Source organism: Sceloporus occidentalis, unplaced genomic scaffold (assembly GCF_023333645.1).
Source record: "Sceloporus occidentalis isolate IW3139 unplaced genomic scaffold, rSceOcc1.0.p SCAF_5, whole genome shotgun sequence".
Lineage (NCBI taxonomy): Eukaryota > Metazoa > Chordata > Lepidosauria > Squamata > Phrynosomatidae > Sceloporus > Sceloporus occidentalis.
Window position 1 is genome coordinate 19,334,849 of NW_028316985.1, and position 23,171 is coordinate 19,358,019.

Below are 23,171 nucleotides of genomic sequence, written 5' to 3' on the forward strand. Positions count from 1 at the left end.
AGAAAAGTTTTATTTAGAAAGCAGAGTCGATCACAGAATGTAGTTGTCAGCACTGAAGAATTTTTCCAATTACACAGTCCAATCAATTAATCCACTATAAAAGCTTTCATCCCCGAACATCACCAATAGGCTAGCATACCCCATCATCCCATGTTTACACACACATATTCAAATACAAGACCATGATCCTGACATTCTCCCCCACATATACATCCACCCCACCCTTTTCAACACCAATACAGTGTTTATTATTAAGCATAGTGCATATTTATCAGGATAGCATGTGTGAAATTTCCACACCAATGTAGAGGCCCAGACATCTTTGAAGTCCACCCATGGCCGCTGCCCTGGTGAGAAGTGTTCCCATTGTACAAAATACTGCAATTTGCCTTTGGGAACCCTTGACTCTAGAATCTTGACACCTCAAAATGTTTGTCTTCATCATTCAAGATAGTGGCAAGTCTATCTGGTGCCATGGGCCCAATTCCACTGTCTTGTTTCAGCAGACTAAAATGAAAGCGAATGAATGAGTCTACTTTTGAGGTAACATCAGTTTAGCAGTCACCACATTGACAAGTCTTTCTAACATGGTCTCAAATTTTGGTTTTTGAAAGGCTGCTGGCTCCTCAAAAATTTGATCGACAAATAGCACTGTTTGTCCTACTTTAAAATCTCAGTTGGAATCCAGTGCTTTAATGCATGGAATTGTTGTATGCAGACCTCTGCTAATGAGAGTAAACTGAGCCAATCCTCCTGTTGAAAATTTATGTTAACAACAAAGGTATTGCATGAATAATTTGTGCCCTCTGGCCATCCGAGAATAATATGCTATAGTCAACCCCTAGTGGCTTTTAAAAGGCAATCCAAAAGTAAAATGTGAATTGGGTTCCTTTCAAAAAACTACCTTAAGGTAGTTGCCAACTACAGGGCAGTGGGCAACAATTAACAACATGGGCTTGTTTAAAAAACAAATCAGTCACTATCCATATGACATGCAGGGGTAGCTGTGTTGGCCATTTAGTAAATTCTAACAAAAACCCACCAAACAGTGATACCTTTATTGGCCAACTGAAATGCACAGTATACTTGTTGCAAGCTTTCAAAGCTCTACTGGCTTCTTCATCAGGCAAGATGTTACAAACCAAACCGGAGAAAAATTGGAGATGTTAGTAAGATACCTGCATTTTTTTGTTTCTGTTAGTTAAGATGGTATGGGGAGGGTATCTTTAGCCCTCTCCATATCATATTAAAGCTTGCAATAAATATATTGTGCATTTTGCTTGGCCAATAAAGGTATCACTGGTGGATTTTTGTTTGAATTTACCAATATGACAGGTTTTCTCTTATTTGCAGATAACTCCACTATGAAATACATATTGATGAGGGTATAGGAAGTGGATGTAACAGTCCATAGGTTCCCCGTCCTCTTTTCACCATAGTACATGTTGTGCACCCTTGCACATAGGTTTCCACATCCTGACATATTCTGGTCACCAATATTGCCTTCTCACCAGGTGCAACATTTTTACAAACCTGAAGTGCCCTGCTGCTTTCACATCATGAAATTGTTGCGGAATTTTCAGTCACAATCCCTCTGACATACATCCCCGTTTGAACCATACACCATCCGTCAAAAACTAAAATAAATTTAAATGGTTTTTCATGGTTTAGGACAAAGGTTCCACCAACCTACATGTCCCATTCCATAAATTGTCAAGTTCTTTGCCACTCTTTCTGGAAAAGGAGTTTTTGATTCAACACTTCTGTCCCCCTTGCAGATTTGCTCAAAGGTTGAAACAGAATAGAGATCGCCTGCATGAAAGGAGGAGGAAGAGAAGGAATTTTCAAAAATTCCTTCTTTCTGTTCATCTATGCAAGCTTTCTATGGCTGGACTGACAAGCTATGTCTACAAATCTTTATAAATGTTCTGGTTTATGTATTTGGGCAGTTTCCAATATCAGATACAGGAGAACTGTGTGTATACAAGCGTAGCAAAAATGAACACAAGATGTAGTATTTAGGTACAGAGTTCAGTTTTCTGATGTTACAGTTGCCATGTTAAAATGCCATTTTCCAGCCCTTATCAATACAGCAGTTATTTTTGAAGTTCAGAGCCAATGCCTGCTGAAGTCTCAGAAGGCAAAGATGTGCCTTAATCTTCCAGTAAATGTTGTGACTATTGGTTGGAGGCACCTGCATTCTCCAATGAGCTCAAATGACTTTCTTCTGCAGCCATTGTTAATGGCAGCATCTTCCTGACAGTAAAGCTTCAGGGCACAGAAGGAAGAAAAGCCAACTGAAAATGAGAAACCACATCTCAACAAAAGCAGGTTTGGTTTATTTGAATGATTTCATTAAATATCTACAAAGAAGGTAACAAACTGCAGCACAAAGCGCAATCGTACAGGAAGCGCAATGCCTGGATTTAGTGCAAAACATACCATTAACTACGGCCAGGGAAGCCCACGGTTTGAATTCATTTTATTTATTTATTTTTACAGTGTACATTGTTAAATAATGTAAAGAAAACATCTGTAATTCAGAAACAGATCTTGTGGAAAAAGGTACTCAAAAGTGTAATATTAACACAAAATAATTTAACAGTTCAGTAGCATTAGTTCATTCTTCTAGGCTTCAGTTATTTCATCCACAGGAGGGAAATCAACGGTAAATAAAACCAGTACTTTTCAGTGAAATCCTGACCTCAAACATATTAAACCAAAACACCACCCTTGTGCAACACTCAGTTGACTAGTTCCACTATCACAAAGTGGCATCTCTCATCATTGCTCCTTCTCACTTCCTGCACATCAGCCTCAACTCCTGTTGCTTCTTCTAGTATCCTCAGCCACAGACCAGAAAGCACAGTTAATTTTCAGTTAATTTCTTCTGCAGAAAGCGTTATGCTTCCATTTGCCCATCCTAACTGTGCACTTTTCCCCTTTTCATTAAGTCTGGTAACTTGTTGAAACCCAGCCACCTCAGTTTTTCAGCCACCATGCCCAATCTATCTTCCTAACAAAGCCACTGTAAGCTTCAACTTGAGGTGAATGGATGGAAAGAAAGACCTGTGCATATGTTTGAGGGAAGAGTGAAACCAAGTACAGAAAAGAACAAACTCCCTGCTAACTTTAGGGAAACTTCGGGGGGAGGGGACCTCTCCTTAGTATACAAACCTCTAGTCCAGCAGTAGAGCTGTTCCCAAATACAAAGCAGAAGTACTTTGACCTTTCACAGCCTGCTGCAGCAATACAGAGTAATACTAGTTGGTTGCAGTATTTCATTTGAACAAGGAATTGCTATTTTAAGGTATAAAGAGGAAGGCGAGTGGAAAGTAGGAGCTATAGTACACCTACCAGAAGGCAACACAGTTAGTTACAGTCTTGGTACCAAAGTTCTTTATACATAAAATGAAAACAAGTTGGTTTTTTGATGCTGGCTGTTTCAAGTGTATCCATCCTTGGCAATTGATGCTGCACCAGGAAGATCTACTCCTGACCTTTCTGGATTAACTAAGGGGGAAACAAATCCCAGCAGACACTCTCCCTCACCAGAGTTTGATAGCTCTAACCCCGTAACTGCCCTTACAAAAAAAAACCTTTACCACTTAAAATGTCAATCCACTCATAGGAGCTTCCCATCCCCTTTCTCCCTATTTCAGCTGTTCCTACTCAGTCCAGCTCTTACTCTTCTCACTGCATTTACTCATTTCGGCACCCTCACATTAATCCATCATTACTGCTGTGTCAAGAGCACTGGTTCCCCCATCACCACCACTCTACAGATCTGATTTTTCCCCCCAACATACAACTGCAGTAGTTCCCCCTCCAACACCTACACTAGACACTATTACAGTATAAACATCCAATGTGTTACGCCTTTGGTAGTCCAGTGACTATGTTCAAATAACCTCCCTTTCCCATGCCTTTCCTTCTGCCTGTTTAAAGTCTGCTGGGAAGGTGATGCTAACTGCAGAAGCAATAAAAGTCCAAGGCACTAAAATATCCAGCAAGCATACTGGGAGAACAGACAAGTATTCAAGTACATTAATTTATACAATTATACATTCACATTTATCTAATACAATGAAAATAAAAAGGAAAAAAGTTAAAGTGTCTCCAATATGTATCAGGATATAGCTAGCTTTTTCCCCATTTTTTCCTTTTTAACTGTTTAACCCTCTATATTCCACTCATTTTTTAAACTACTGTTGTCCAACAACATTTATATATCACAGTGTTTCCACATCAAAACTGATGGTAAGTACATGTCCGCAGGGAACTTTTTAAAATTTATCTTCTAAACAATTTAAATTGCTCTAATGCTGCAGTCAAAGCTGTTAATATCTTTTACTTAAAGCAGTAATGACCTATCTCAAAGCATGGGCTGTTCTGCAAATCCACCTATGTGCCCTATCAGCTCAGGATCTTCAACGTGATGGTTTGAAGAAAAGGAGACAAGATGGAAACATGGACAACATTTCCCCAGGTTTAATTTCTCAAAGTTAGACAAACATCAAAACTAAAGATTCATGCTGGAATGAATAACAATTCTCCCATCTCAACCCATAGGTATTCAGCCCCTTGAGCCAAATGTATTTTACAGTAAGAGGCCATTAAATTGCGTGGTGAGTTCCATCTTTACACATTCTGCCACACACAAAAGAATGAAAGGAAGCATGTCCCACCATGGAAGATCCTAATCACCCTTCTCTCCAGCTTCAGAATAGGGGGCTTTTCCTCATTGAGAGCACAGAGCAACCGTTAGAGGGGGGAATTCATCCCATCTGGGCACTAAGAGTCAGTTCACTGCAGCCCAGTAGTTGATTCAAGGCCCTGTTTCCCCCCAAGGTCTACCCAGCAGCATGTCTGGGTCTCATTAAGTGGTCCGCAGATTAGAGCCAGGGGGGTTGCTGATAGATTTCTGCAAGTTGCTGATGTTGAAGCTTTGCAATGAGGCAGCTGCTACAGGCTGGAATTGGCCTAAAGGTGGCTGTGCTGGACCACCTGTCCCACTCCAGGGAGGTACAAAGGGCACTGTTGGGTAACCATACGGCTGAGGGGGGCACATAGCCTTTGTGAAGGGACCTAAAGAGGTAGCAGATGCTGCAGAGATGGGTGTAGCACCAAGAGAGGATGTCATCGAGATGCAGAGCTGGCTTGGTGCAGAAAACTTCCTTGCCATGCCTGGGCCCTAAAACAAAAACCCAACCCACAGTAAGTTATTTGAGAGTTGTCAAACAAAATAATCCTTCATATCTCTTATTAAACACTGTTATCTAATTAAGCTTCTCCCTCTTAATTGTGGCAGATTACTCAAACTAGGTCCAAGCATAAACCCAGACCAAAAACTTACCTCATAGTTACCATGTCCCTTGCCTTTCTTGCCAGAGAGGTTCATAGCATCACGGGCCCAGTTGTCTACCAACTTGTGCAGGTCATCAGTAAAGGTCCCTTTCCGGCTAGTGACAGGAGGCTGAGACTGAGGTGCCTGGCTGTTCACTGTACCACCAACAGTATTTGTGCTGCTGGTCCCTAGAAAACCAAAGGAATGACTGCCATTTAACTTGATTGGTTATAATTTCCTCAAGGCGATCAAAACTACAGCCACAATGGAAAACAGGAAAGAGCAAGAGTTTTAAAAGCCATGCACATGAATTCTACAATCCAGCACTAGGACATAATGAAGAGGAAGGGTTTTAAGGCTCAGCTAGCATTTCTCTGCTATTAGGTTAATTACATAACTGTGTGTTCTTTTCCAGATCAGTGGGGGTCCATTTTCTACTTAGAGGGTGAATTAGATTTTGGTATTAATGACTGGGACATGACAAGTAGTTTCCTCTACACTGTCAACAAGTGCCTATTATACTGAGTTAATACCACTTCCAACTCTGCCCACTCAACAAAATAACTGAGTAGCACATTGATTATGGGCAGCTGCTCTGTTCTGCAGAGGGAATATATAAAGCAGAAGGACCTGTTACTGAAAATGGGCATTTGTATTACTAGCAGCAACACACTAGTGAGGATGCGCCCAAGAACCTACTGGCCTATTGTCCAAGCACAGAAAAGCCAAAGGTGAGTGGCAACCAATCCTCAATGCATCAGACTCAGGTGGTGGCTTCCAGGGAAACCTGCACATCTGGTTCCTAAGGTCTGATGCAAGACAAAACTTTCAGCCTATCTGAAAAGAGAAATGCTTCCATTCCCAATACAATATAACAAGATGCTTCTACTCCCAGTATAGCATTAGGTAGAATCAAACAGAAGGAATAAAATAAAGCCCAACATAACCAAGATTCTGCTCTGATAACTCTTCAGTGGCAAATCAGTAGAGGAACAGAGTGAATATGAGGATTTGCTTTACCATTATTGATCACTCATGAAGCAGCAACCTAAATATAAGGGTTTGAGAGTGCTGAGAATTCACAGGTACCACAAAGCAAACACCTTAAGCACCATGACAAGACACTGTCCCACATTTAGAGAAAAGGAACTGAAGTCAATCAGGCTATACAGAAAGCCCAGTCTGGGAAAAGTCTGAAGTGCAATTCAAATATTGTTTTGGTAAAGAATAAACCTCCATCCACTGAAAAAGCTAGCCCTTTCAGCACCAGGGGAAAGAGGATATGTGTACACACAAGAGCAAGTTAGGACACTAATTGAACAGCACATTAACTCCATCTAACTAATTCCCAAAGACTGGCACAGAAAGCATAATGGGATCAAATCTTAAAGAAGAGTTCCACAGGAAGGCACTAAGAATTAATCTGTGCACAAGACTAAATCTGTAAATTCTGACAATTAATCCCTACCGTTTAGAAACTCATAAAGTCACTGGTACTTGCAACTGAACTTTGGACCCTGCCTCTGAGGGCAAAAACAGCCTCCCTGAATCCAAGCCAAATTAGGCATGAATCCAAAGCATCCATATTAGTTATAGCTATTGATTAAGGTAACATTGCATTGTGAAAAGACTAAAGCAAGCAGACAATCCTAGCTAAGGTGTTGAAACAGGCAGCTTTCTCCCTAAACTGAACTGAACAGGGGGAAGTGGAACATGGCCACATGCAGAGGAGGTGAAGAGAGAAGAGTCCTCCTGTCCAGGTGAAGGAAAGGAATGCAGAGTGAAGGAGCAGCAAGACCATAATGACATAATGTACAAAGGGAACACTTTTTAATGCAAAAAGATTCCCCCACGTGGCACAAGAGGGTCTAGAACACAGGCACGTGCCTACTGACAAAGGATCAGCCAGATGAATAACTGGTATGGATTACAAGCAATAGTGAAAGGAGAAAAATAGCTCGACACTAGGTACCAACAGATGTTACAAGTGCATTTTGCTATCAACAATCTCATGCAGAGACTCAGCACATGCTCTTCAGCCCTTTCCTGATGGCCAGAACCTCCATGGCTCCAACTAAATATGGTCCCCAGACACTAGTATTTTTAAACACCCAAATACTACACAACTTGTATTTCTAAACTAATTGGAAATGTAGAAGGGAATAATCCTAAAATATGAGAGAAGATCTCACATGTTTAATATTTGACTTTGTTCTGTTACGTATTCATAATATATCGTACTTTCTCATAATCTTTTTAAGCTGATGAGCAAAGGAAAACTGTTAATATTAAATATGAGCTTACAGAAAAGCTTCTACCTCTGGTCTGTTACAAAGTCAATTCTGATATTCAAGCTATTGAACCAGCCATCAAGAAGAGTCTGACAAGCCCTTATTATCAGTGACAATGGAAAATAACCTCCCTCCAATCTTGCTCAGTCACAGCAAATATTACAGAAACTTATTTTGGCTCTTCATAGCAGACACTTCTTCCTCAGCTTGCAGACCATATCACTGAATTGAATTTCCTGAGCACAGTACCCCTTCACTCTGCAAATGCATTTCATTTCATTTCATTTATTGTTGCCTCCAAAGGGATGGCTTTTTTCCCTTCACACACTGCAGGGGACTGAGGTGTTTGCTGCTCTGCTGTATGATATAGAGGCATTCTGAAACTGGACCAATGCTTCAATTACGCCTCTTTCAACATGGTCAGTGCAAGCAAAGTCCCTGCATGAGGAGATATTTTGCCTTCCAATCAAAGATGCTGCTATTACTGGTGCTAACGTATACACCCTTCAGCATCATTGTTCATAAGCAAAGAGTGCACAGTGTGGCTGATGGTCAAAAATAAGCCTTTCCAGTAAGGAACAGTAGTCATGAGGTGGCCGGGCTTCTTGCCAGGTTGGTGCAGAAAAACAAATTAGAAAGGGTGGGGACACACACATAAGACAGATGCTGTGCTCAAAACAGATTCAGGGAGGTTAAATTTCAGGGATCAGAGGAAAACTCTAAACATAGCAACTTGGCAGAATTCAGAAATAACCAAAATGCAATAATTACTACAGAGTTGGTTGCAAGGGCAGACTTTTTTCACCATCTTCCCTGAAGCACAAAGAGAAAGTAGTCTGTTAAGTAGTGAGAAACATTTAGTGTCAAGCAAACAGCACAAAAAGCCTGGTTAAAAAAAGAGGAGAATATAGAACAGCATACTGTCCCTTGTGACACTTCATTTGACTGTTTGTGGAGAGAGGTTCCACAATGCAAAACACACAATGGTGGCCTTTAACTAGTGGAAGTGCTTTAATAACATCTAGTTGCACAATTACTATAATGTCTATACAACATCTTCTAAATTTTCCAGACAAGGACTGTGATTTTGTTTTTTAAATGGGCAGATGAACCAATTTGGTTTAGGGTCTCTCAAATACTTCCAATTTTCTATCAACCTGAAGCAACAAAATTTTCAATCCAACTGGGACTGAAAGTCAAAGTATGCCTAAACAGTGGATGAAATACTGATTTTTTTTCTCCTACTGATCTGACGTCTATCTTTAACTACAAAAGGAAAGGCACCAAAAGAAACCAAAACAAAAACCGACACAGGCTATTGGTGTTGTGAGATACATTTACAGTTTGTATTACAATGGTTGAAGGATGGCATTCTTCCAAGCTCCATCCTATTTCTTGGAATGTCAGTGCCACCAGATACAGGTTCATAGCTGGTGGGCTTCTTCCACTTTTTCTCCAACTATACAGAGAAATCATCTTCTAGTCCTCTGCCCAGCCTCCTAACTTCTAAAAAGGACCTCTTCCCTTCTCCATTTCAGAATTTTATGACAGGGGGTCAGGACAAAGATTGAGGCAAACTTAAATGGATGGCACTAGCCTAAATCCAACAGTGGAGAAGACCCATGAAACAGATGGGACTTGTGTTGGCTGGAATTAGCTAGATTTGTTCCTTTCAAGAGCTCTAATTTTACACAGAAAGGCTGCTGGATTTATCCCACTGCATTTGTCTGTATGACTAGGCTGCCAAATACCATTTTTATGTCTTTCTCTTCACGGCTCTAAGTTCAAAACTGTTATCATGAAAAGCCAAATTTGAAAACTAAAGCAAATGCACACTGTGAATTATTCACATCCTTGTCACCCACTGAAAGAATTCAGACAAAGACTTAGTTGCTCTCTCTTGATTTATCTTTTATAGTAATTTGATTTTTTCTAGCCACTAATTTAGTAATTTCGTAGCCCTGACTTGTATCACTATTATCTTCAGAATCTTCTTCCCTGAATGTTGAATTACCTAGTAACAGACATTGCTATTAAGAAGCCTGAGTTGTGGAGGAGTTGTAGTCTTCTGATTATGAGCTGAACAGAATTTAGACTGTTTTTTGTTTGTTTTGTAGATCCACATGGATATTCATAATATGTTTAATATATTAAAGCAATAAAACTGTAAACACATATTATGGAACCATACTATAGCTGCTTCAAGCAACTGAAAAATATATCCAGTGAAGTGAAAGTGGTGCAAAGTTCAGCTCCTTTTTCTTTTTGAAAACTCTCTAAAATCAAATGTGATCATCTCTTGATTCTCACTACATCTGCCATGCAGAAGTCTCTCTCAGAAATTGCTGCTTTGTTTGCAGGCTATAAATACAGAAATATCCCTGGCCTGGCTGAGCTGCTGTTCAGTATACATGGAAGCATGCCTTCATCAACAGGGCATGTGGGGACCTTGTTTTTAAGGCTGGGAGGAGGAATAAAATCTGGAATCAAAGCTAGGAAAAAGGACTGTACGTAGTGCAGGGGAGTCTGTGAAATTTGACACATAAACATAAAATAAACCCACCCATTCATTCCCTCACTTTCCATCTTTCTGCCTAATTCAATAAGGAGTGTAGAACAACAGCTACTTTTAGAACCCAATTTGCCTTTTTAAAACCCAATTACTTTAATCCGTTTATTGAGTCTGAATGTTTTGTAAAATGTATAATATTTCTTCAGACCCTTCATCATCAAAGATGTGGCTCCAACCGGATGAACCTGCTGAATGGTATGCCAAGCATTACTGAGATACTGCATGAGAAATATTTAGGCTGTAAAGATCTTAGTCCCAATTATTAAGGGTACACATCTCCCTTCCAAATCACAGAAGTGGAAAAGAGCCACTGTCAGCACTATCTTCTGATTCATGAATATGTTCCTCTAAATCACTCCTGTGTACAACATGGAACATCCACTTCTGAACAAGGCACGAATATGCTGAGCTGCTCATATTTATGCAACTCATGAGTGAACATAAATAACTCTTTCCCAGGTTTCTATTTTAGTCATGGAGGGAGGACTAGTACATGACATGTGGGAGGAACACAAAAGCAAAGCTGCCTATTTCCCACAAAGGGCTTTAAGATTAACAAATATGGTATAATGTACAAGGTTCTTAAAGTCATTAGCCGTCCTGATTTAAAGTACATCTATGGAAAAAGAAATGTTTTTAATTTTGGCATGAGCACTACTGTCATAGCACACATTCCTTAACCTTGATCAATTGCTTTGTTTCCATGTGAAGCAGTGGGAATATCCCATCACACAGAGAGTAAAACTCAATTAACAATGATTAGCCCAGAAAGATATTTGGTCCCATTATCTGCAGCACAGTCTCTAAGTGAACCATTAGGAAAGGACCAGGTATGGCCTTTACAGCCTCTGAATGCCCATTTCCTGGCACTTCCATTCTACTCCCTACAGTAAAGCCTATACAACTAAGGCTAGGAGTCAAAGAAATGTCTCCTTGATACCTGAAGTTCTATTTAAAATATGAAGCGCACAGCCACCACAGCCTTTTGGCTGAACAACCAAATAACAATTTCAGTAGCATGTTTTCTGTAAGACAGTACACTTAAGAGAAACTCAGCCAAGCCCTGGAGTTGGAGAGATACAAGAAGGCAGATGTGAATGGACAGCATGTGACAACAGATCCAAGTAGCAGAAAACAAAAAGACGAGGAAGGAGTAAAGGTGTTACACACAAAGAGCCAAGCAGGGCGTACTCAGAAATCGGGTCCTCCTGCCACCAGGCTTGAATGTCACCCGCTCAGATGCACAGTTAAACTTCACACAGCCTGTGATAAAACAAAAACAAAAAAGGGGGGAAACAAGAAGAGAAGAGACAGAACACAACTACAAGATGTTAGAAAACTCTAGACTAGAGCGGTGAAATGCACTAGCAAGACACAAGAGAAAGAGCCTCATCCAGCAGAGGAGCATTTGCAAGACATTAAGGTGCTCTGCCCCCAACTCTAGAAATATCATTTCTCATATTGCTATTCTCTAATAGTTAATCCAGCAGAAAGAGGGCTGCATGCCACAAACAATATAAATCATGGGAAAGGTACACATTGGCATAGTGCACTGTATATCTTGAAAGACATGAATGGTTCAGGTTAGTAGGGCTCATATGTCCAAAAGAGGAATGACCAGAGATTCCTAGTTCCCTAACAGGGTTGCTGAGAGCGAGCAGTGGTATGTGTTTTCATATTCTATCTTTATTTAGTCATCTTTTTTACTTCCATTCACACAATGCAACTCTTACCCATTTCTGAGTTCAAAGATAAATACTAGCTACGTTTTCAGTAGAGAAAACTGATAGAAAACAAATCAGTTCCAAGGGCCCAATGTGTAAATACAAGAAGGTTTCTAATATAATCAGGAGACCATAAGCTTTTAACATGGAGAAACCCACAATCTCTCTAGATAACTGCTGTCTTGCAACAGCTGCCTTAAAGTTTTCCCTTCCATCATCTCCTTATGGAAGAATATAAAGAACACTAGAACATTAACTGTCATATCCCTAATTTTATTTGCTGGAATGTTCCAGGCCTGCCAAGATTCAACATATAAAGATGTTTAAAATGTAGCAAGGCAGTGAATCCCACATCTCAACCCTTAGTGAAGACTGTCTCCACAGTGCTAATCCACAATATTTACCTTGGCCTGGCGCAGAAAGGCTTGGTATGGAAATGGCACCATCACTAGTAAAGGCAGAGTAGAGGTTCTCACTAGAAGGCGATGGTTTCAGAGGCTGTAACAGATGATTCTGCCCTGTTTCTGGGACACTGCCAGGAGGATGGAGGGTCTGCTGTTGGGGCAAAACTGAAGGTGCACTCTGAGCAGACAAGTTTCCTGTAATGGGGAGGGGGGGTTGGGAGAGCAAATGCAATATGATGGATGAACCTTTTAGCTATAAAATCAAACTAGCAAAAGTAAAAATCAGTGGGATCAACATTTCCTTTTCATCCTGGAGAGAAGTGACCAGTGGGGTGCCACAGGGTTCTATCCTGGGCCCAGTGCTAGTCAACATTTAGAAATGACTTGGATGAAAGGGGGCATACTTATCAAATTTGCAGATGACACCAAATTAGGAGGAGTAGCTAATACCCCAGAGGACAGGATCAAAATTCAAAATTACCTTAAAAGATGAGAAAGCTGGGCCAAAGCTCACAAAATGAATTTGAACACAGAAAAATGTAAGGTACTGCACTTAGGGCAGAAAAATGAAATGCACAGATATAGGACAGGGGACACCTGGTTTAATAAGACTATGTGTGAAAGAGATCTAGAAGTCCTAGTAGATCACAAGTTAAACATGAGTCAACAGTGTGATGCGGCAACTAAGAAGGCCAATGCGATTTTAAGCTGCATCAATAGAAGTGTAGTGTCTAGATCAAGGGAAATAGTAGTGCCACTGTATTCTGCTTTGGTCAGGTTCCAACTGGAATACTGTGTCCAGTTCTGCACACCACAATTCAAAATGGATGTTGAGGAGCTGGAGCATGTCCAAAGGAGGGCAACTAAAAATGGTGAAGGGTCTTGAAACCATGTCCTATGAGGAACGACTTAGGGAACTGGGTATGTTTAGCCTGGAGATGACACAGTTAAGAGGTGATATGATAGCCCTGTTTAAATATTTGAAGGGATGCCATACTGAGGAGGGAAGAGGCTTGTTTTCTGCTGCTCCAGAGAACAGGACCCAGAACAATGGATGCAAGCAACAGGAAAATATTCCACCAAAACATTAGGAGGAACTTCCTGACAGTAAGGGCTGTTCCACAGTGGAACACACTCCCTTGGAGTGTGCTGGAGTCTCCATCCTTGGAGATCTTTAAACAGAGGCTGGATGGCCATCTGTTGGGTATGCTTTGACTGAGAGTTCCTGCATGGCAGGGGGTTGGACTGAATGGCCCTTGTGGTCTCTTCCAACTCTTGATTCCATGACTCTATGAAAAGCAGCTGAGAAATACACACATGACAAAAAGGAAAAGCCTTCACAGAATGTCTATACCTTATTATTAACGAAAAGAGAAACACTCACAGGAATAGCTATAAAAGACTATGAGCACACAGTGGCATTTTATGTGTGTACCTGCTTCCACTCTCTAGGGTAATGGAGAATTGTTTTATTTATTTATATACATATATCCCCTCTTTTAAAAACATTTCCTCCACAAGATATCAAACAATGAACAAAATAAAGTCTATCCTTAGTATCCACTGTGTTTTGGTTCCAGGACCCCATGTGGATACTAAAATCCATGGACGCTCACATCTCACTAAATACAACAGCATAGTAAAATAATGTGCCTTATATAAAATGGTAAAATCAAGGTTTGCTTGTTGATACACACAAACACACACACACACACACACACACACACACATATATATATATATATATATATATAGAGAGAGAGAGAGAGAGAGAGAGAATATTTTCAAGACGTCAATGGTTCAATACGCGGATCAAGAATCCATGTACACAGAGGGCAAACTGTAAATGCGTATCTTAACTGTACATACCCTACAGGAAAACAGTGCAGTATGTAATCCAATTTTTTTGCTGTTTACAACTCTTCATTGTTGGGTTTATTTTAGCTGCAATCTAAAAATGTTGAGCACACTGTGGCACCACTATGGAATTTAACTTCAGTATTATGTGAAGCTTGTAAAGACTATCAGATCTGGACTTAGTGACCTGGTTTCACCTTCTCATTCAATCTTCCAGCTTTGTGGCCACACAAATAAAATGCATCACATCATAAACACCAGGGAAACACTGCTTGGACTGCAACTCACATTATCCCTAATTACTGACTATGCTAGTCAAAGCTGATTGGACTACAGTCCAACAATATCTAGGACTGCATCTTTCTGATGTATACTTTAGAGCTACTTGGAGGAAGTAGATTAAAGATAAATTTCAGTGGTATGGTAGCACATGAGAGAGAATAAGCACTTTCATACACAGGTTGAGTGTCCCTAATTCAAAATGCTTGGAACCAGAAATGTTTTAGATTTTTATTTTTATTATTTTGAAATACAGTCACCCCTCCTAACTTGCGGATCTGAGATCCGTGATGTGCAGAGGGGTGACCTCCATTATTTCTAAAGTTTTTGCAGGGGTAGTGGTAGTCCAAAATGGATCCCCCGCGCAAATGGAGGGCCAACTGTATTTTCATATACATAATGAGATATCTTAGAGATGAGACCCAAATCTAAACATGAAATTCATTCATGTTTCGTTTTCCTGAAAATAATTTTATACATAATATTTTTACTAACTTCATACATGAAACAGTTTTTGTACCCTGAACCATCACAAAACAAAGGTGTCACTATATCAGCTACTCATATGGACAATTTTGAATTCTGGGGTGTTTTGGATTTCAGGTATGGGATACTTAACCTGTAATTTAAAAAAAAAAAAAAGAATTTCACCATAGCAAGTCAGCATTAAGCAGCCTATCTGCTAAAACAAAACTCCTTACACACTACTATGTCAGCTGACCTACTATGGACATTTTGATCACATCTACAGGTTGCCTTACCCAAAATCTGTGGACTCTTATTACCCTGGGAGCTGCTGCGGCTAGATCTGCTGCTTCTTCCTTTTGTAGGTCTTCTTCGCCTGCCTGAGAGAGGAGCAGCCGGAGGGATGATGACTGCTGGAGGTATTTTGCCCAGTTTTGTATAGAGCAGTTCTATCTCCAGCTTTTGGCGACTCTGAAGCTCTTGGATCTCTTTAAGGTGCCTAGAGAACAGAAAGATGGCATGTATTACTTCCTCTCATAATGCCAGGTGTTACTCCAAACTTGAATGGGGGAAGTGAATTCTAATCAGGGACTGTTTCTTAACAGTACCGTTGGTATACAAATGGGATCTGCAACACTATGGAGATTATCACACAGAGGCTTACTATCGCTAAAACGTGGCTAAATCATCCAAAACCTGCAATGGTGTGATCGTCAGTCATGCTTGTTTCCAGTGATTAAATCATCAAGGAGGCATCCCACTCCTCTCCCGTCATCAAAACGTTCGCACAGCAGCATTTCTCCAATAACGAAAGTTCCCATTATTGAAGAAATGGCTGCTGTGCAAATGCTTTAATGACAGGAAAGGAGCAGGACACTTCTATGATGATTTAATCATGGGAAACAAGCGCAACAGGCAATCACAACATCACGGTTTTCAGACGATTTAGCCACGTGATAATCTCCAGTGTTAAAATGTAATCTCATTTAAGAACAGACTATTCATTCCTGTTTGGGTCTCCAAACTCAAGTAGAAGATTTTGTAACAATATAAGCTGACTGGGAGGTGGGAGGGAGAGAAGGGCAGGTTGCATACCTGTAACACAGACGCAGTACAACCCATTTGTATGATTCGCAGAGACCACTCGAAGAAGACAGTTTTACAAAGTGAGGCAGCATACTTTCCCTATTTTTGTTCTGAAACATACATGGACGACAGCTGCATCCACCAACCATATTAACCTCTCAGACCCCTCCCCAACCTGCCCCCAATCATATCTTTTCCCTCCAGGACACTCTGAGCTATCAGGTAATTTTACATGCCTCCATTTCCTCACCTGACCCACACTGACAGTCTACTTAACTTTCATGTGTTTTTATAGCATAGCATCACAAGCTACAAACATGTGTCTTTGCAAAGAAATTGCCAGGTTAGCCTTCATGAAGGTGCCTCAGGATTCCAGTTATAACAAGGGCATAGTAAATAGTATGCACTTCTTTGTTGATCTTTTTCTATGTGAGTTTTATAACTTGTTGTAAATTTTTATATAGAAAGTTATAAAACCTGGAAGAAAAAGGTCACAAAAAGGTGCTTTATATTTTTGTGAGCCAGCATTGTAGATTGGTCTAAGTGCTGGACTAGAACTCCTTGAGACCATGGTTCAAATCCCTGGTCAACCATGGAAATCCACTGCGTGACCTTGGGCAAGTTACACTTTCTCACTCTTGGTGGAAAGCAGTAGCACACCTGATTAAATCTTGTCAAGAAAAGCTTGTGAAAAGTTATCATAAATTGAGAGTTGATCTGCGAGCACACAGCAACAAATATGTTTTTGTCTCCCCAGCTGTTTTCCAAAGTTGCCTTTAATCACCATGGATATTTTAGGGGCTTTATTACTAGTTCCTTAATGCTGTAGAATTTCTGGTAAGCTGTGTGTTTTCTGCTATGTTTAGTTTTGACATGTTGGATTTGATTTTCACCATTTCCATTATTTTTAATTACTTTCATGCACCATATACTTTATGCAATTGTTACCAATGATTGTAAATAATATTTTTAGTTATATAGATGGGAGACACAGTCAGCCAAGAATTCTCAAAAACAAGACATTAAAAACAACAAAGCATCTTACTTCTCCCGCAATTGTCGTAGCTCACACTTCAAATCTTCATCTTCTATGTCTGACTCATTATCACTACTCATGTAGGATGAGTTGAATGAGTTACTAAGGCTCTGGACTGGAAGACTGATTTTTGACCCAGGCGGATGGATAGAGCCTGGACTGCCTGTGCCATCGTCCAGCTCCTTAGCTGCACTACTCAAGAAGGCAGCTTCCAGCTCAGAAGAAGGCCCATTCAGATGCAGAGAAGACCTTCTTTCCACCATTTCTGATTTAGGAGTTGTGAATGGAGAAGAAGCTTGCTCCGAGTCCACAGACAGAGGAACTATTGTAGGGACATCGCTTTCCACACAGGTGACCTCATCTTGAGTTCTAGACACAGAAAAACGACCCACTTGGTCCGTTGTTGTTGTCACTTGGAAACGCCCAACTTTGGTTGACTGTAACTGTATGGTGGAAGTGTGTGAAAAGACTCCATCTACCACATCTACTGAGTTACTAGCAAGGACCTCAGCTGTTCCACTGGAGGCTGGCTTTATCAAAGTACTCTCTGGGCTGCTGCTAGACAAAGATGAGGATTCTGAGGTGGTTGTGTCAAAGTGCTTGGGCTGACTTTCACTCTCTTTCTGATCATCTACTGCCATTGACACCTAGATGCAATGCAGACAATATTATTATTATTTTGCATACCCACATGCATGCCCCCCCACACACACTATTGCTGTGAGTGACACTTTACAGATACAAGAGGTCACTGCTGGATGGATTAGAACAGAGATGAGGACATAAACAGAATAAATATGGAAGCAATATATGGTTATTTCTGGTCCATTTGCTGAGGATGAATTACAGTGGGATGTTTAGTGGCCAAGTATGTTTTGATGAACCTGAGTCAAATGTAATAATCAACTTCTTTACAAAGTGCATAGTTAATTATGGAATTCAATACTAAAAGATGTAATTATAACTGCAAATTTTGACAGCTTTGAAGTTGAATGGACAAATTCATGGAGGTTGAAGCTATCAATGCCTATGGGTTAATACGGCTATATGTTACTTTCAGTATCACAAAATGAAAATCAATGATCAGAATGTGGTTTTGGTTTCTACTATTTTATAGGCCAGACATCAGTTAATTCTTTTAAATTTTTAAATACTTTTTTTTTTAAATGTCTGTGTAATGTTTAGATCAGGGGTAGGCAACCTTTTTGAGCCGGGGGCCAGGTTGCTGTCCCTCAGACAACTGGGGGGCCGAAGCCAAAAAATAAATAATTAAATAATTAAATAATATAGGACATTTTCAAATGTAGGACACATTTTTAAAAATGGAGGACATATTTTTGATGCTTTTTAAAAAATGTTAATATAAATGCATGTTTGTTAGGCATGATCAAAATGGAGGACATTTGGGCCTCAGAAGCTGGCTAATATCATCATCATCAGCAGCAGCAGCACCACCACCACCATCACCACCACTACTACTACTATTATTACCATTGTTACAGCAGACCTTTTAGCATTAAATGCACCGAAAATACACAGAAATGCACTTTGGAAAATCACATTCACCAAATGGAATGGAAATCCTCCTCCTCCTCCTTCTTTCCTCCCTCCTTCCTTCCTTCCTTCCTCCCTCCTCCTCCTCCCTCCTCCTCCTCTTCCTCCCTCCTCCCCCTGCTCTTTCCTTCCTCTCTCCTCCTCCTCTTCCTCTTCCCCCACCCCCTTCCCTTCCTCACCGCGGCTGTCAGGCCACATATGGCCCGCGGGCCGGGGGTTGCCAACCCCTGGTTTAGATGGTAATATGTTGGGATTTTGATGCCCATCAGGCACAGGAGCTAGATATATTTTTACAAACTCAGTTTCCCCATGTATAAAATAGGAGCAATCAAAACCACAATGCAGCTATGACAAACAGTGCAAAAGCACTCTCCAAAATACCTGAAAACGACCCATCTTAAGAACTGCAACTCCTGCAGTTGTAGTTGTGGCACAGCTCTCTGCATCCTGAGAACCTGAAACAGAAAGTGGCACAAGGAGATAAGAAATGATGAAAAATATAGTTCACTCATTCCAAAACAACCTTAACAAAGATGTACAAGTCTTTTTACTGGCTATTACAAGCCATGACAAGAGTTGATTCTCAGAACTGTGCAGATTTTAAATCTTAGTATGTTCAAAAGGAGCAGAAAATATTGTTAGCTTATTGTGTAATCACAGAACTATTTGGAGATATGAGCCATCTACCATTACAAAAAAGAAAGCATTTTTAAATTAAGTTACACTTACAACAGATTTGCTATCCACGCTGAACCATAGCACAATCAAAATACTGTAAAGGATAACTAGGGGATTCATTTCCCATAAAAGGTACTGAACCTAACTAAGAGGATGTACAGACCAGCAGTGAGCGCTGGCATCGGGGTGGCATGGGGGCATGGCGTTTCAACGATACATGCCCTGATACCACCCCGATGACAGTGTCATGCCACCCGCCAGACCACACAGCGGGCAGCATTGCAGCACTCCTTTGGTGCAGCGATCACATGCCGCATGTCAAAAGGAGCACCGGAAAGTGGCACCGCAGTAGCAAGGAAGATCTTTTTCCAGGCCAAAAAGAAGTGGCATTTTGCCGGAAAAATGGCGGATTAGGGCCATGGCATGCCATTGCCACAGCCCCAATCTGGCGCACAAACAAGTGGCACAGAGTCTGCTTCCCCCCAGGTATATTACTCTGAAAAACAATGCATTGTAGGCCATTTTAGTTGTAGATACCTAAGCCCATCATTTGCCCTTACACCTTGGCTGTTGAGAGCCCATGTTCACCCTCAAGCACATTGTAAGTAATGGGACTATTTTTTGTTCAGGTAGAGTTTCAGTGTGCTGTAGTGGTTTCATCCTCTGGAAATCAGGGTATGATTATCCACTTGGCCATGGAAAGCCACTGGGGGATTTTGGGAAAGTGGCATACTTTCAAGCCCAAGAAAGCCCTGTGATAGGGTTGCCATAAGTCAGAAACGATGTGAAGGCACACAATAACAAAGGATTCCAAAACCAAAATGCTTCTGAGACTATAATCCTACTATGCTGGATTCATAAAGTTTTAGAGTGACAGACAATAATTTTTCCTTTCAGTATTAGCCATTCAAAAAAGAATTTTACCAGTATTTGTAGGCTGTTCTGGTGCAGGCACCATTCCAGTAACTGATGAAGAAGCCACAGATGGCACAGGCTATGGAAATAAAATATAAATTATTTTGACATCAGAGCAGCCTATTCTCTTTTTAATTTTTCTTTTCCTATAATAGGAATGAGCTTATTGAAAGGGTCTTAATGGTTAAGCCTCAGATATCAAAGAAGAATATAGAAGAGCATCCACAGTAGCAAGTCAAATCCACTCACTATGAAGCCCACCTAATTCCAGTACTGGCATGGAAAAATATCCCATTCTAAATGATTCTGCGTCAGTTTCTTCTCAAAGATCCAAAACACACTGCAGAATTAATCCACTTTGGGACCACTTTAACTGCCCTGGCCCAATTCTAGGGGATTCTGGGAACTGTAGTTTTGTCAGACATTTAGCCTTCTCTGTCAGAGAGCTCTGGTGTCAAAATAAACTATAATTCCCACGATTCCTAGCAGTGAGCCAGGGCAGTTAAAGCGATCACAAACCGGATTATTTCTACAATGTGTTTTGGACCAAGGTTGCAAAAAAGGTAGCTGATGTAATTCTAGCAAGTTCTACATTGCTTTTAACTCAAAATAACTTCCATGTGACTAAAGTGACACCACTGCCTGTTACACAGATAACCACCAAGGTATCTTAGTTTACCATTTTTACTTGTAAGGAAGATTAAAAATTTGCTTGTAAGATTTGGATTCGATCTTACTGGTGAAGTAACTTTCTGCATGAGCATCATCATACTGGACTATAAGTACAGGCTCATGTGACTGTATATTCCATTATGTACAAAAATCTTGAAAACAGAAAACCACTGTCAGGGAGAACACCAAATCAATCGGATACACCACTGTTTATTACTCGCTTTTCTCACTCTCTCTCCTCTCACGTTTTGTATGTAATGACATGAGCAAAAGTATTCTTGAGATCTTATTAGAAGGTTACTGCCTTGAAAATAGAGTAGCACCTGAGAAAGACTCATTTAGTAACCACCCAGGCTAGAAAAAGGGTCATGTTATATGAAGTAAAGAAAATATGCTGAAGCTCTTAATTCAACCTCAGTTCTTTTTTTAAAGTAATATTTATTTATAATTCCACCTCAGTTCTGAATGATGAATCATAAGAGGTGAACAAAGGACATAAAATCTGTGCAAGAGTATTGGCTGGTCCTTGAGGTTTTGAAAATATTTTGTATTCTTTTCGGGGAGTCTTTTTATGGTTGATCAGGAACTTGTGATTCATGAAGGCAGTGAAGAGTGTATGAAAAATCTTGTTTGGTCCTGAGAAAAGATGAAGAGTGAATGTGAAGATTATTTAGATACAGATAAACATGACCCCTGGAGCCTTAGAAAGGGCATCACTGAAACCATAAGCCCTTGGGACCAAGGCTAGCCAAACTGAGAGTGTGTTGAATTGAAAATGGTCATTGCTGTAGAGAAAAGGAGAAATATCCTGTGACTGGACCAGATACATACATGATAAGGTTCAGACAAATTGACTGAGAAGAGAATTCTCCCGGTTACTTTCTGGATGGTCTGAAAGGATTCTATTCTAGAATCTTAGATTCACAGAATCATAGAGTTGGAAGGGGCCCTATCCCTTGGACCCTGATGGTCCAATCCCATGCTCAATGCAGGGTCTCCAGTTGTAACATCCCCAGCAGGTAGCTCCAGCCTCTTTTTTGAAGACCTATCTAGGCAACTGATTTCACTGTCAAGGCTCTCACACTGGCAGGAAATTCATAGAATCATAGAGTTGGAAGATACCACAAGGGCCATCAAGTCCAATACACAATCAAAGCACGCCCAACAGATGGCTATCTCTTCTTTGTTTAAGAACCTCCAAAGGAGACTCCATCAGTCCTCAAGGCAGCGAAAAACATCTTTCCAATGTTCAACTGAAGCTCACTCCAAATCATTAGACCTAGTTCTACCCTCTGAGGCAGCACCCTCCTCTGTGACAACCCCTGAGGTATTTAAAGAGGGTGAGCATGTCATTGCTCTGTCTCCTCTTCGCCATACTAAACATGCCCAGCTTCATAAATCTGTCCTCTATATTTTATTCTCAATACCTCTTATCCTTGTTGCCATTCTCTGAATTCACTCCAACTTGTCTATATCTTTCTTTAAATGAGGCACTCAGGACTGAACACAGTGCTCCAGATGAGACCTCACAAGCACATAGGGGGACTATTACTTCCCTCGAATTGGAAATTATGGATATTTTAATGCAGGCTCATTTGCCTTCTTTGCTGCAGCATCACACTGCAATTTATGGCCAACAATAATCCCAAGGTCATGTTCATATTTAGTACAGCTAAGCCAGCTATCCCCTATCACATATCTATATATTTGGTTTTTGTGGCCTAAATATAGAATTTTGAATTTCTCTCTGCTGAATTTCATATCATTAATTTCAGCCCAGTTCTCTAGTTTTCTCCATGCTGTTTTCATCTATTCTATATTTATTCAGTTTGCTAATTAAAATGTCATGGGGGACCTTATCAAATGCTTTGTTGAAATGCAGATAAACGGTACCCATAGTATTCTCACCATCTACTAAATGCTCCAATCAAAAAAGATATAAGGTTAGTTGGACAGGATTTGTTCTTGACAAACTCATCCTGGTTCCTATTAATCACAGCACTATCATCAAGATACTTCCAGAAAGACTTCTGTATAATCTATTCTAATTATTTTCCTGATATTGAGGTCAGGCTGACCGCCCTGTAGTTTCCTGGATCATCTTTTTTTTTTTTTTTTGTCTGTTTACTCGCCTCCAGTTTTCTGACACCTCACTCGTTCTCCATGATTTCCCAAAAATGATAACAAGTGGTTCTGTGACTATGTCAGCAAGTTCCTTGAAAATTCTTTGATGCACCTGTTCACATATTTGAGAGTATATGATGCATCTGCCCACATATTTGAGATCCAGA

At 40.4% G+C, this 23,171-nt stretch overlaps 1 protein-coding gene across 9 annotated transcripts in view; it reads right to left on the reverse strand.

Moving 5' to 3' along the window:
* Nucleotides 1-2,318: 2,318 nt before the first annotated feature.
* The window catches only part of WNK1 (WNK lysine deficient protein kinase 1), a 126,500-nt gene continuing 105,647 nt past the window's right edge, over nucleotides 2,319-23,171 (reverse strand). For 4 of the 9 annotated variants that reach the window (XM_089527791.1, XM_089527790.1, XM_089527786.1 and 1 more), the window contains 9 exons: nucleotides 20,218-20,287; nucleotides 18,997-19,070; nucleotides 17,071-17,708; nucleotides 15,236-15,438; nucleotides 12,339-12,533; nucleotides 11,381-11,473; nucleotides 8,410-8,451; nucleotides 5,357-5,535; nucleotides 2,319-5,194 (listed from right to left, as the gene is read on the reverse strand). In XM_089527791.1, coding sequence (XP_089383917.1) covers nucleotides 4,880-5,194; nucleotides 5,357-5,535; nucleotides 8,410-8,451; nucleotides 11,381-11,473; nucleotides 12,339-12,533; nucleotides 15,236-15,438; nucleotides 17,071-17,708; nucleotides 18,997-19,070; nucleotides 20,218-20,287 — 1,809 coding nt within the window. In that variant the 3' untranslated portion in view covers nucleotides 2,319-4,879. The remainder of the gene's footprint in view (nucleotides 5,195-5,356; nucleotides 5,536-8,409; nucleotides 8,452-11,380; nucleotides 11,474-12,338; nucleotides 12,534-15,235; nucleotides 15,439-17,070; nucleotides 17,709-18,996; nucleotides 19,071-20,217; nucleotides 20,288-23,171) is intronic. The other 5 variants (XM_089527792.1, XM_089527788.1, XM_089527784.1 and 2 more) reach the window with 4 other exon arrangements.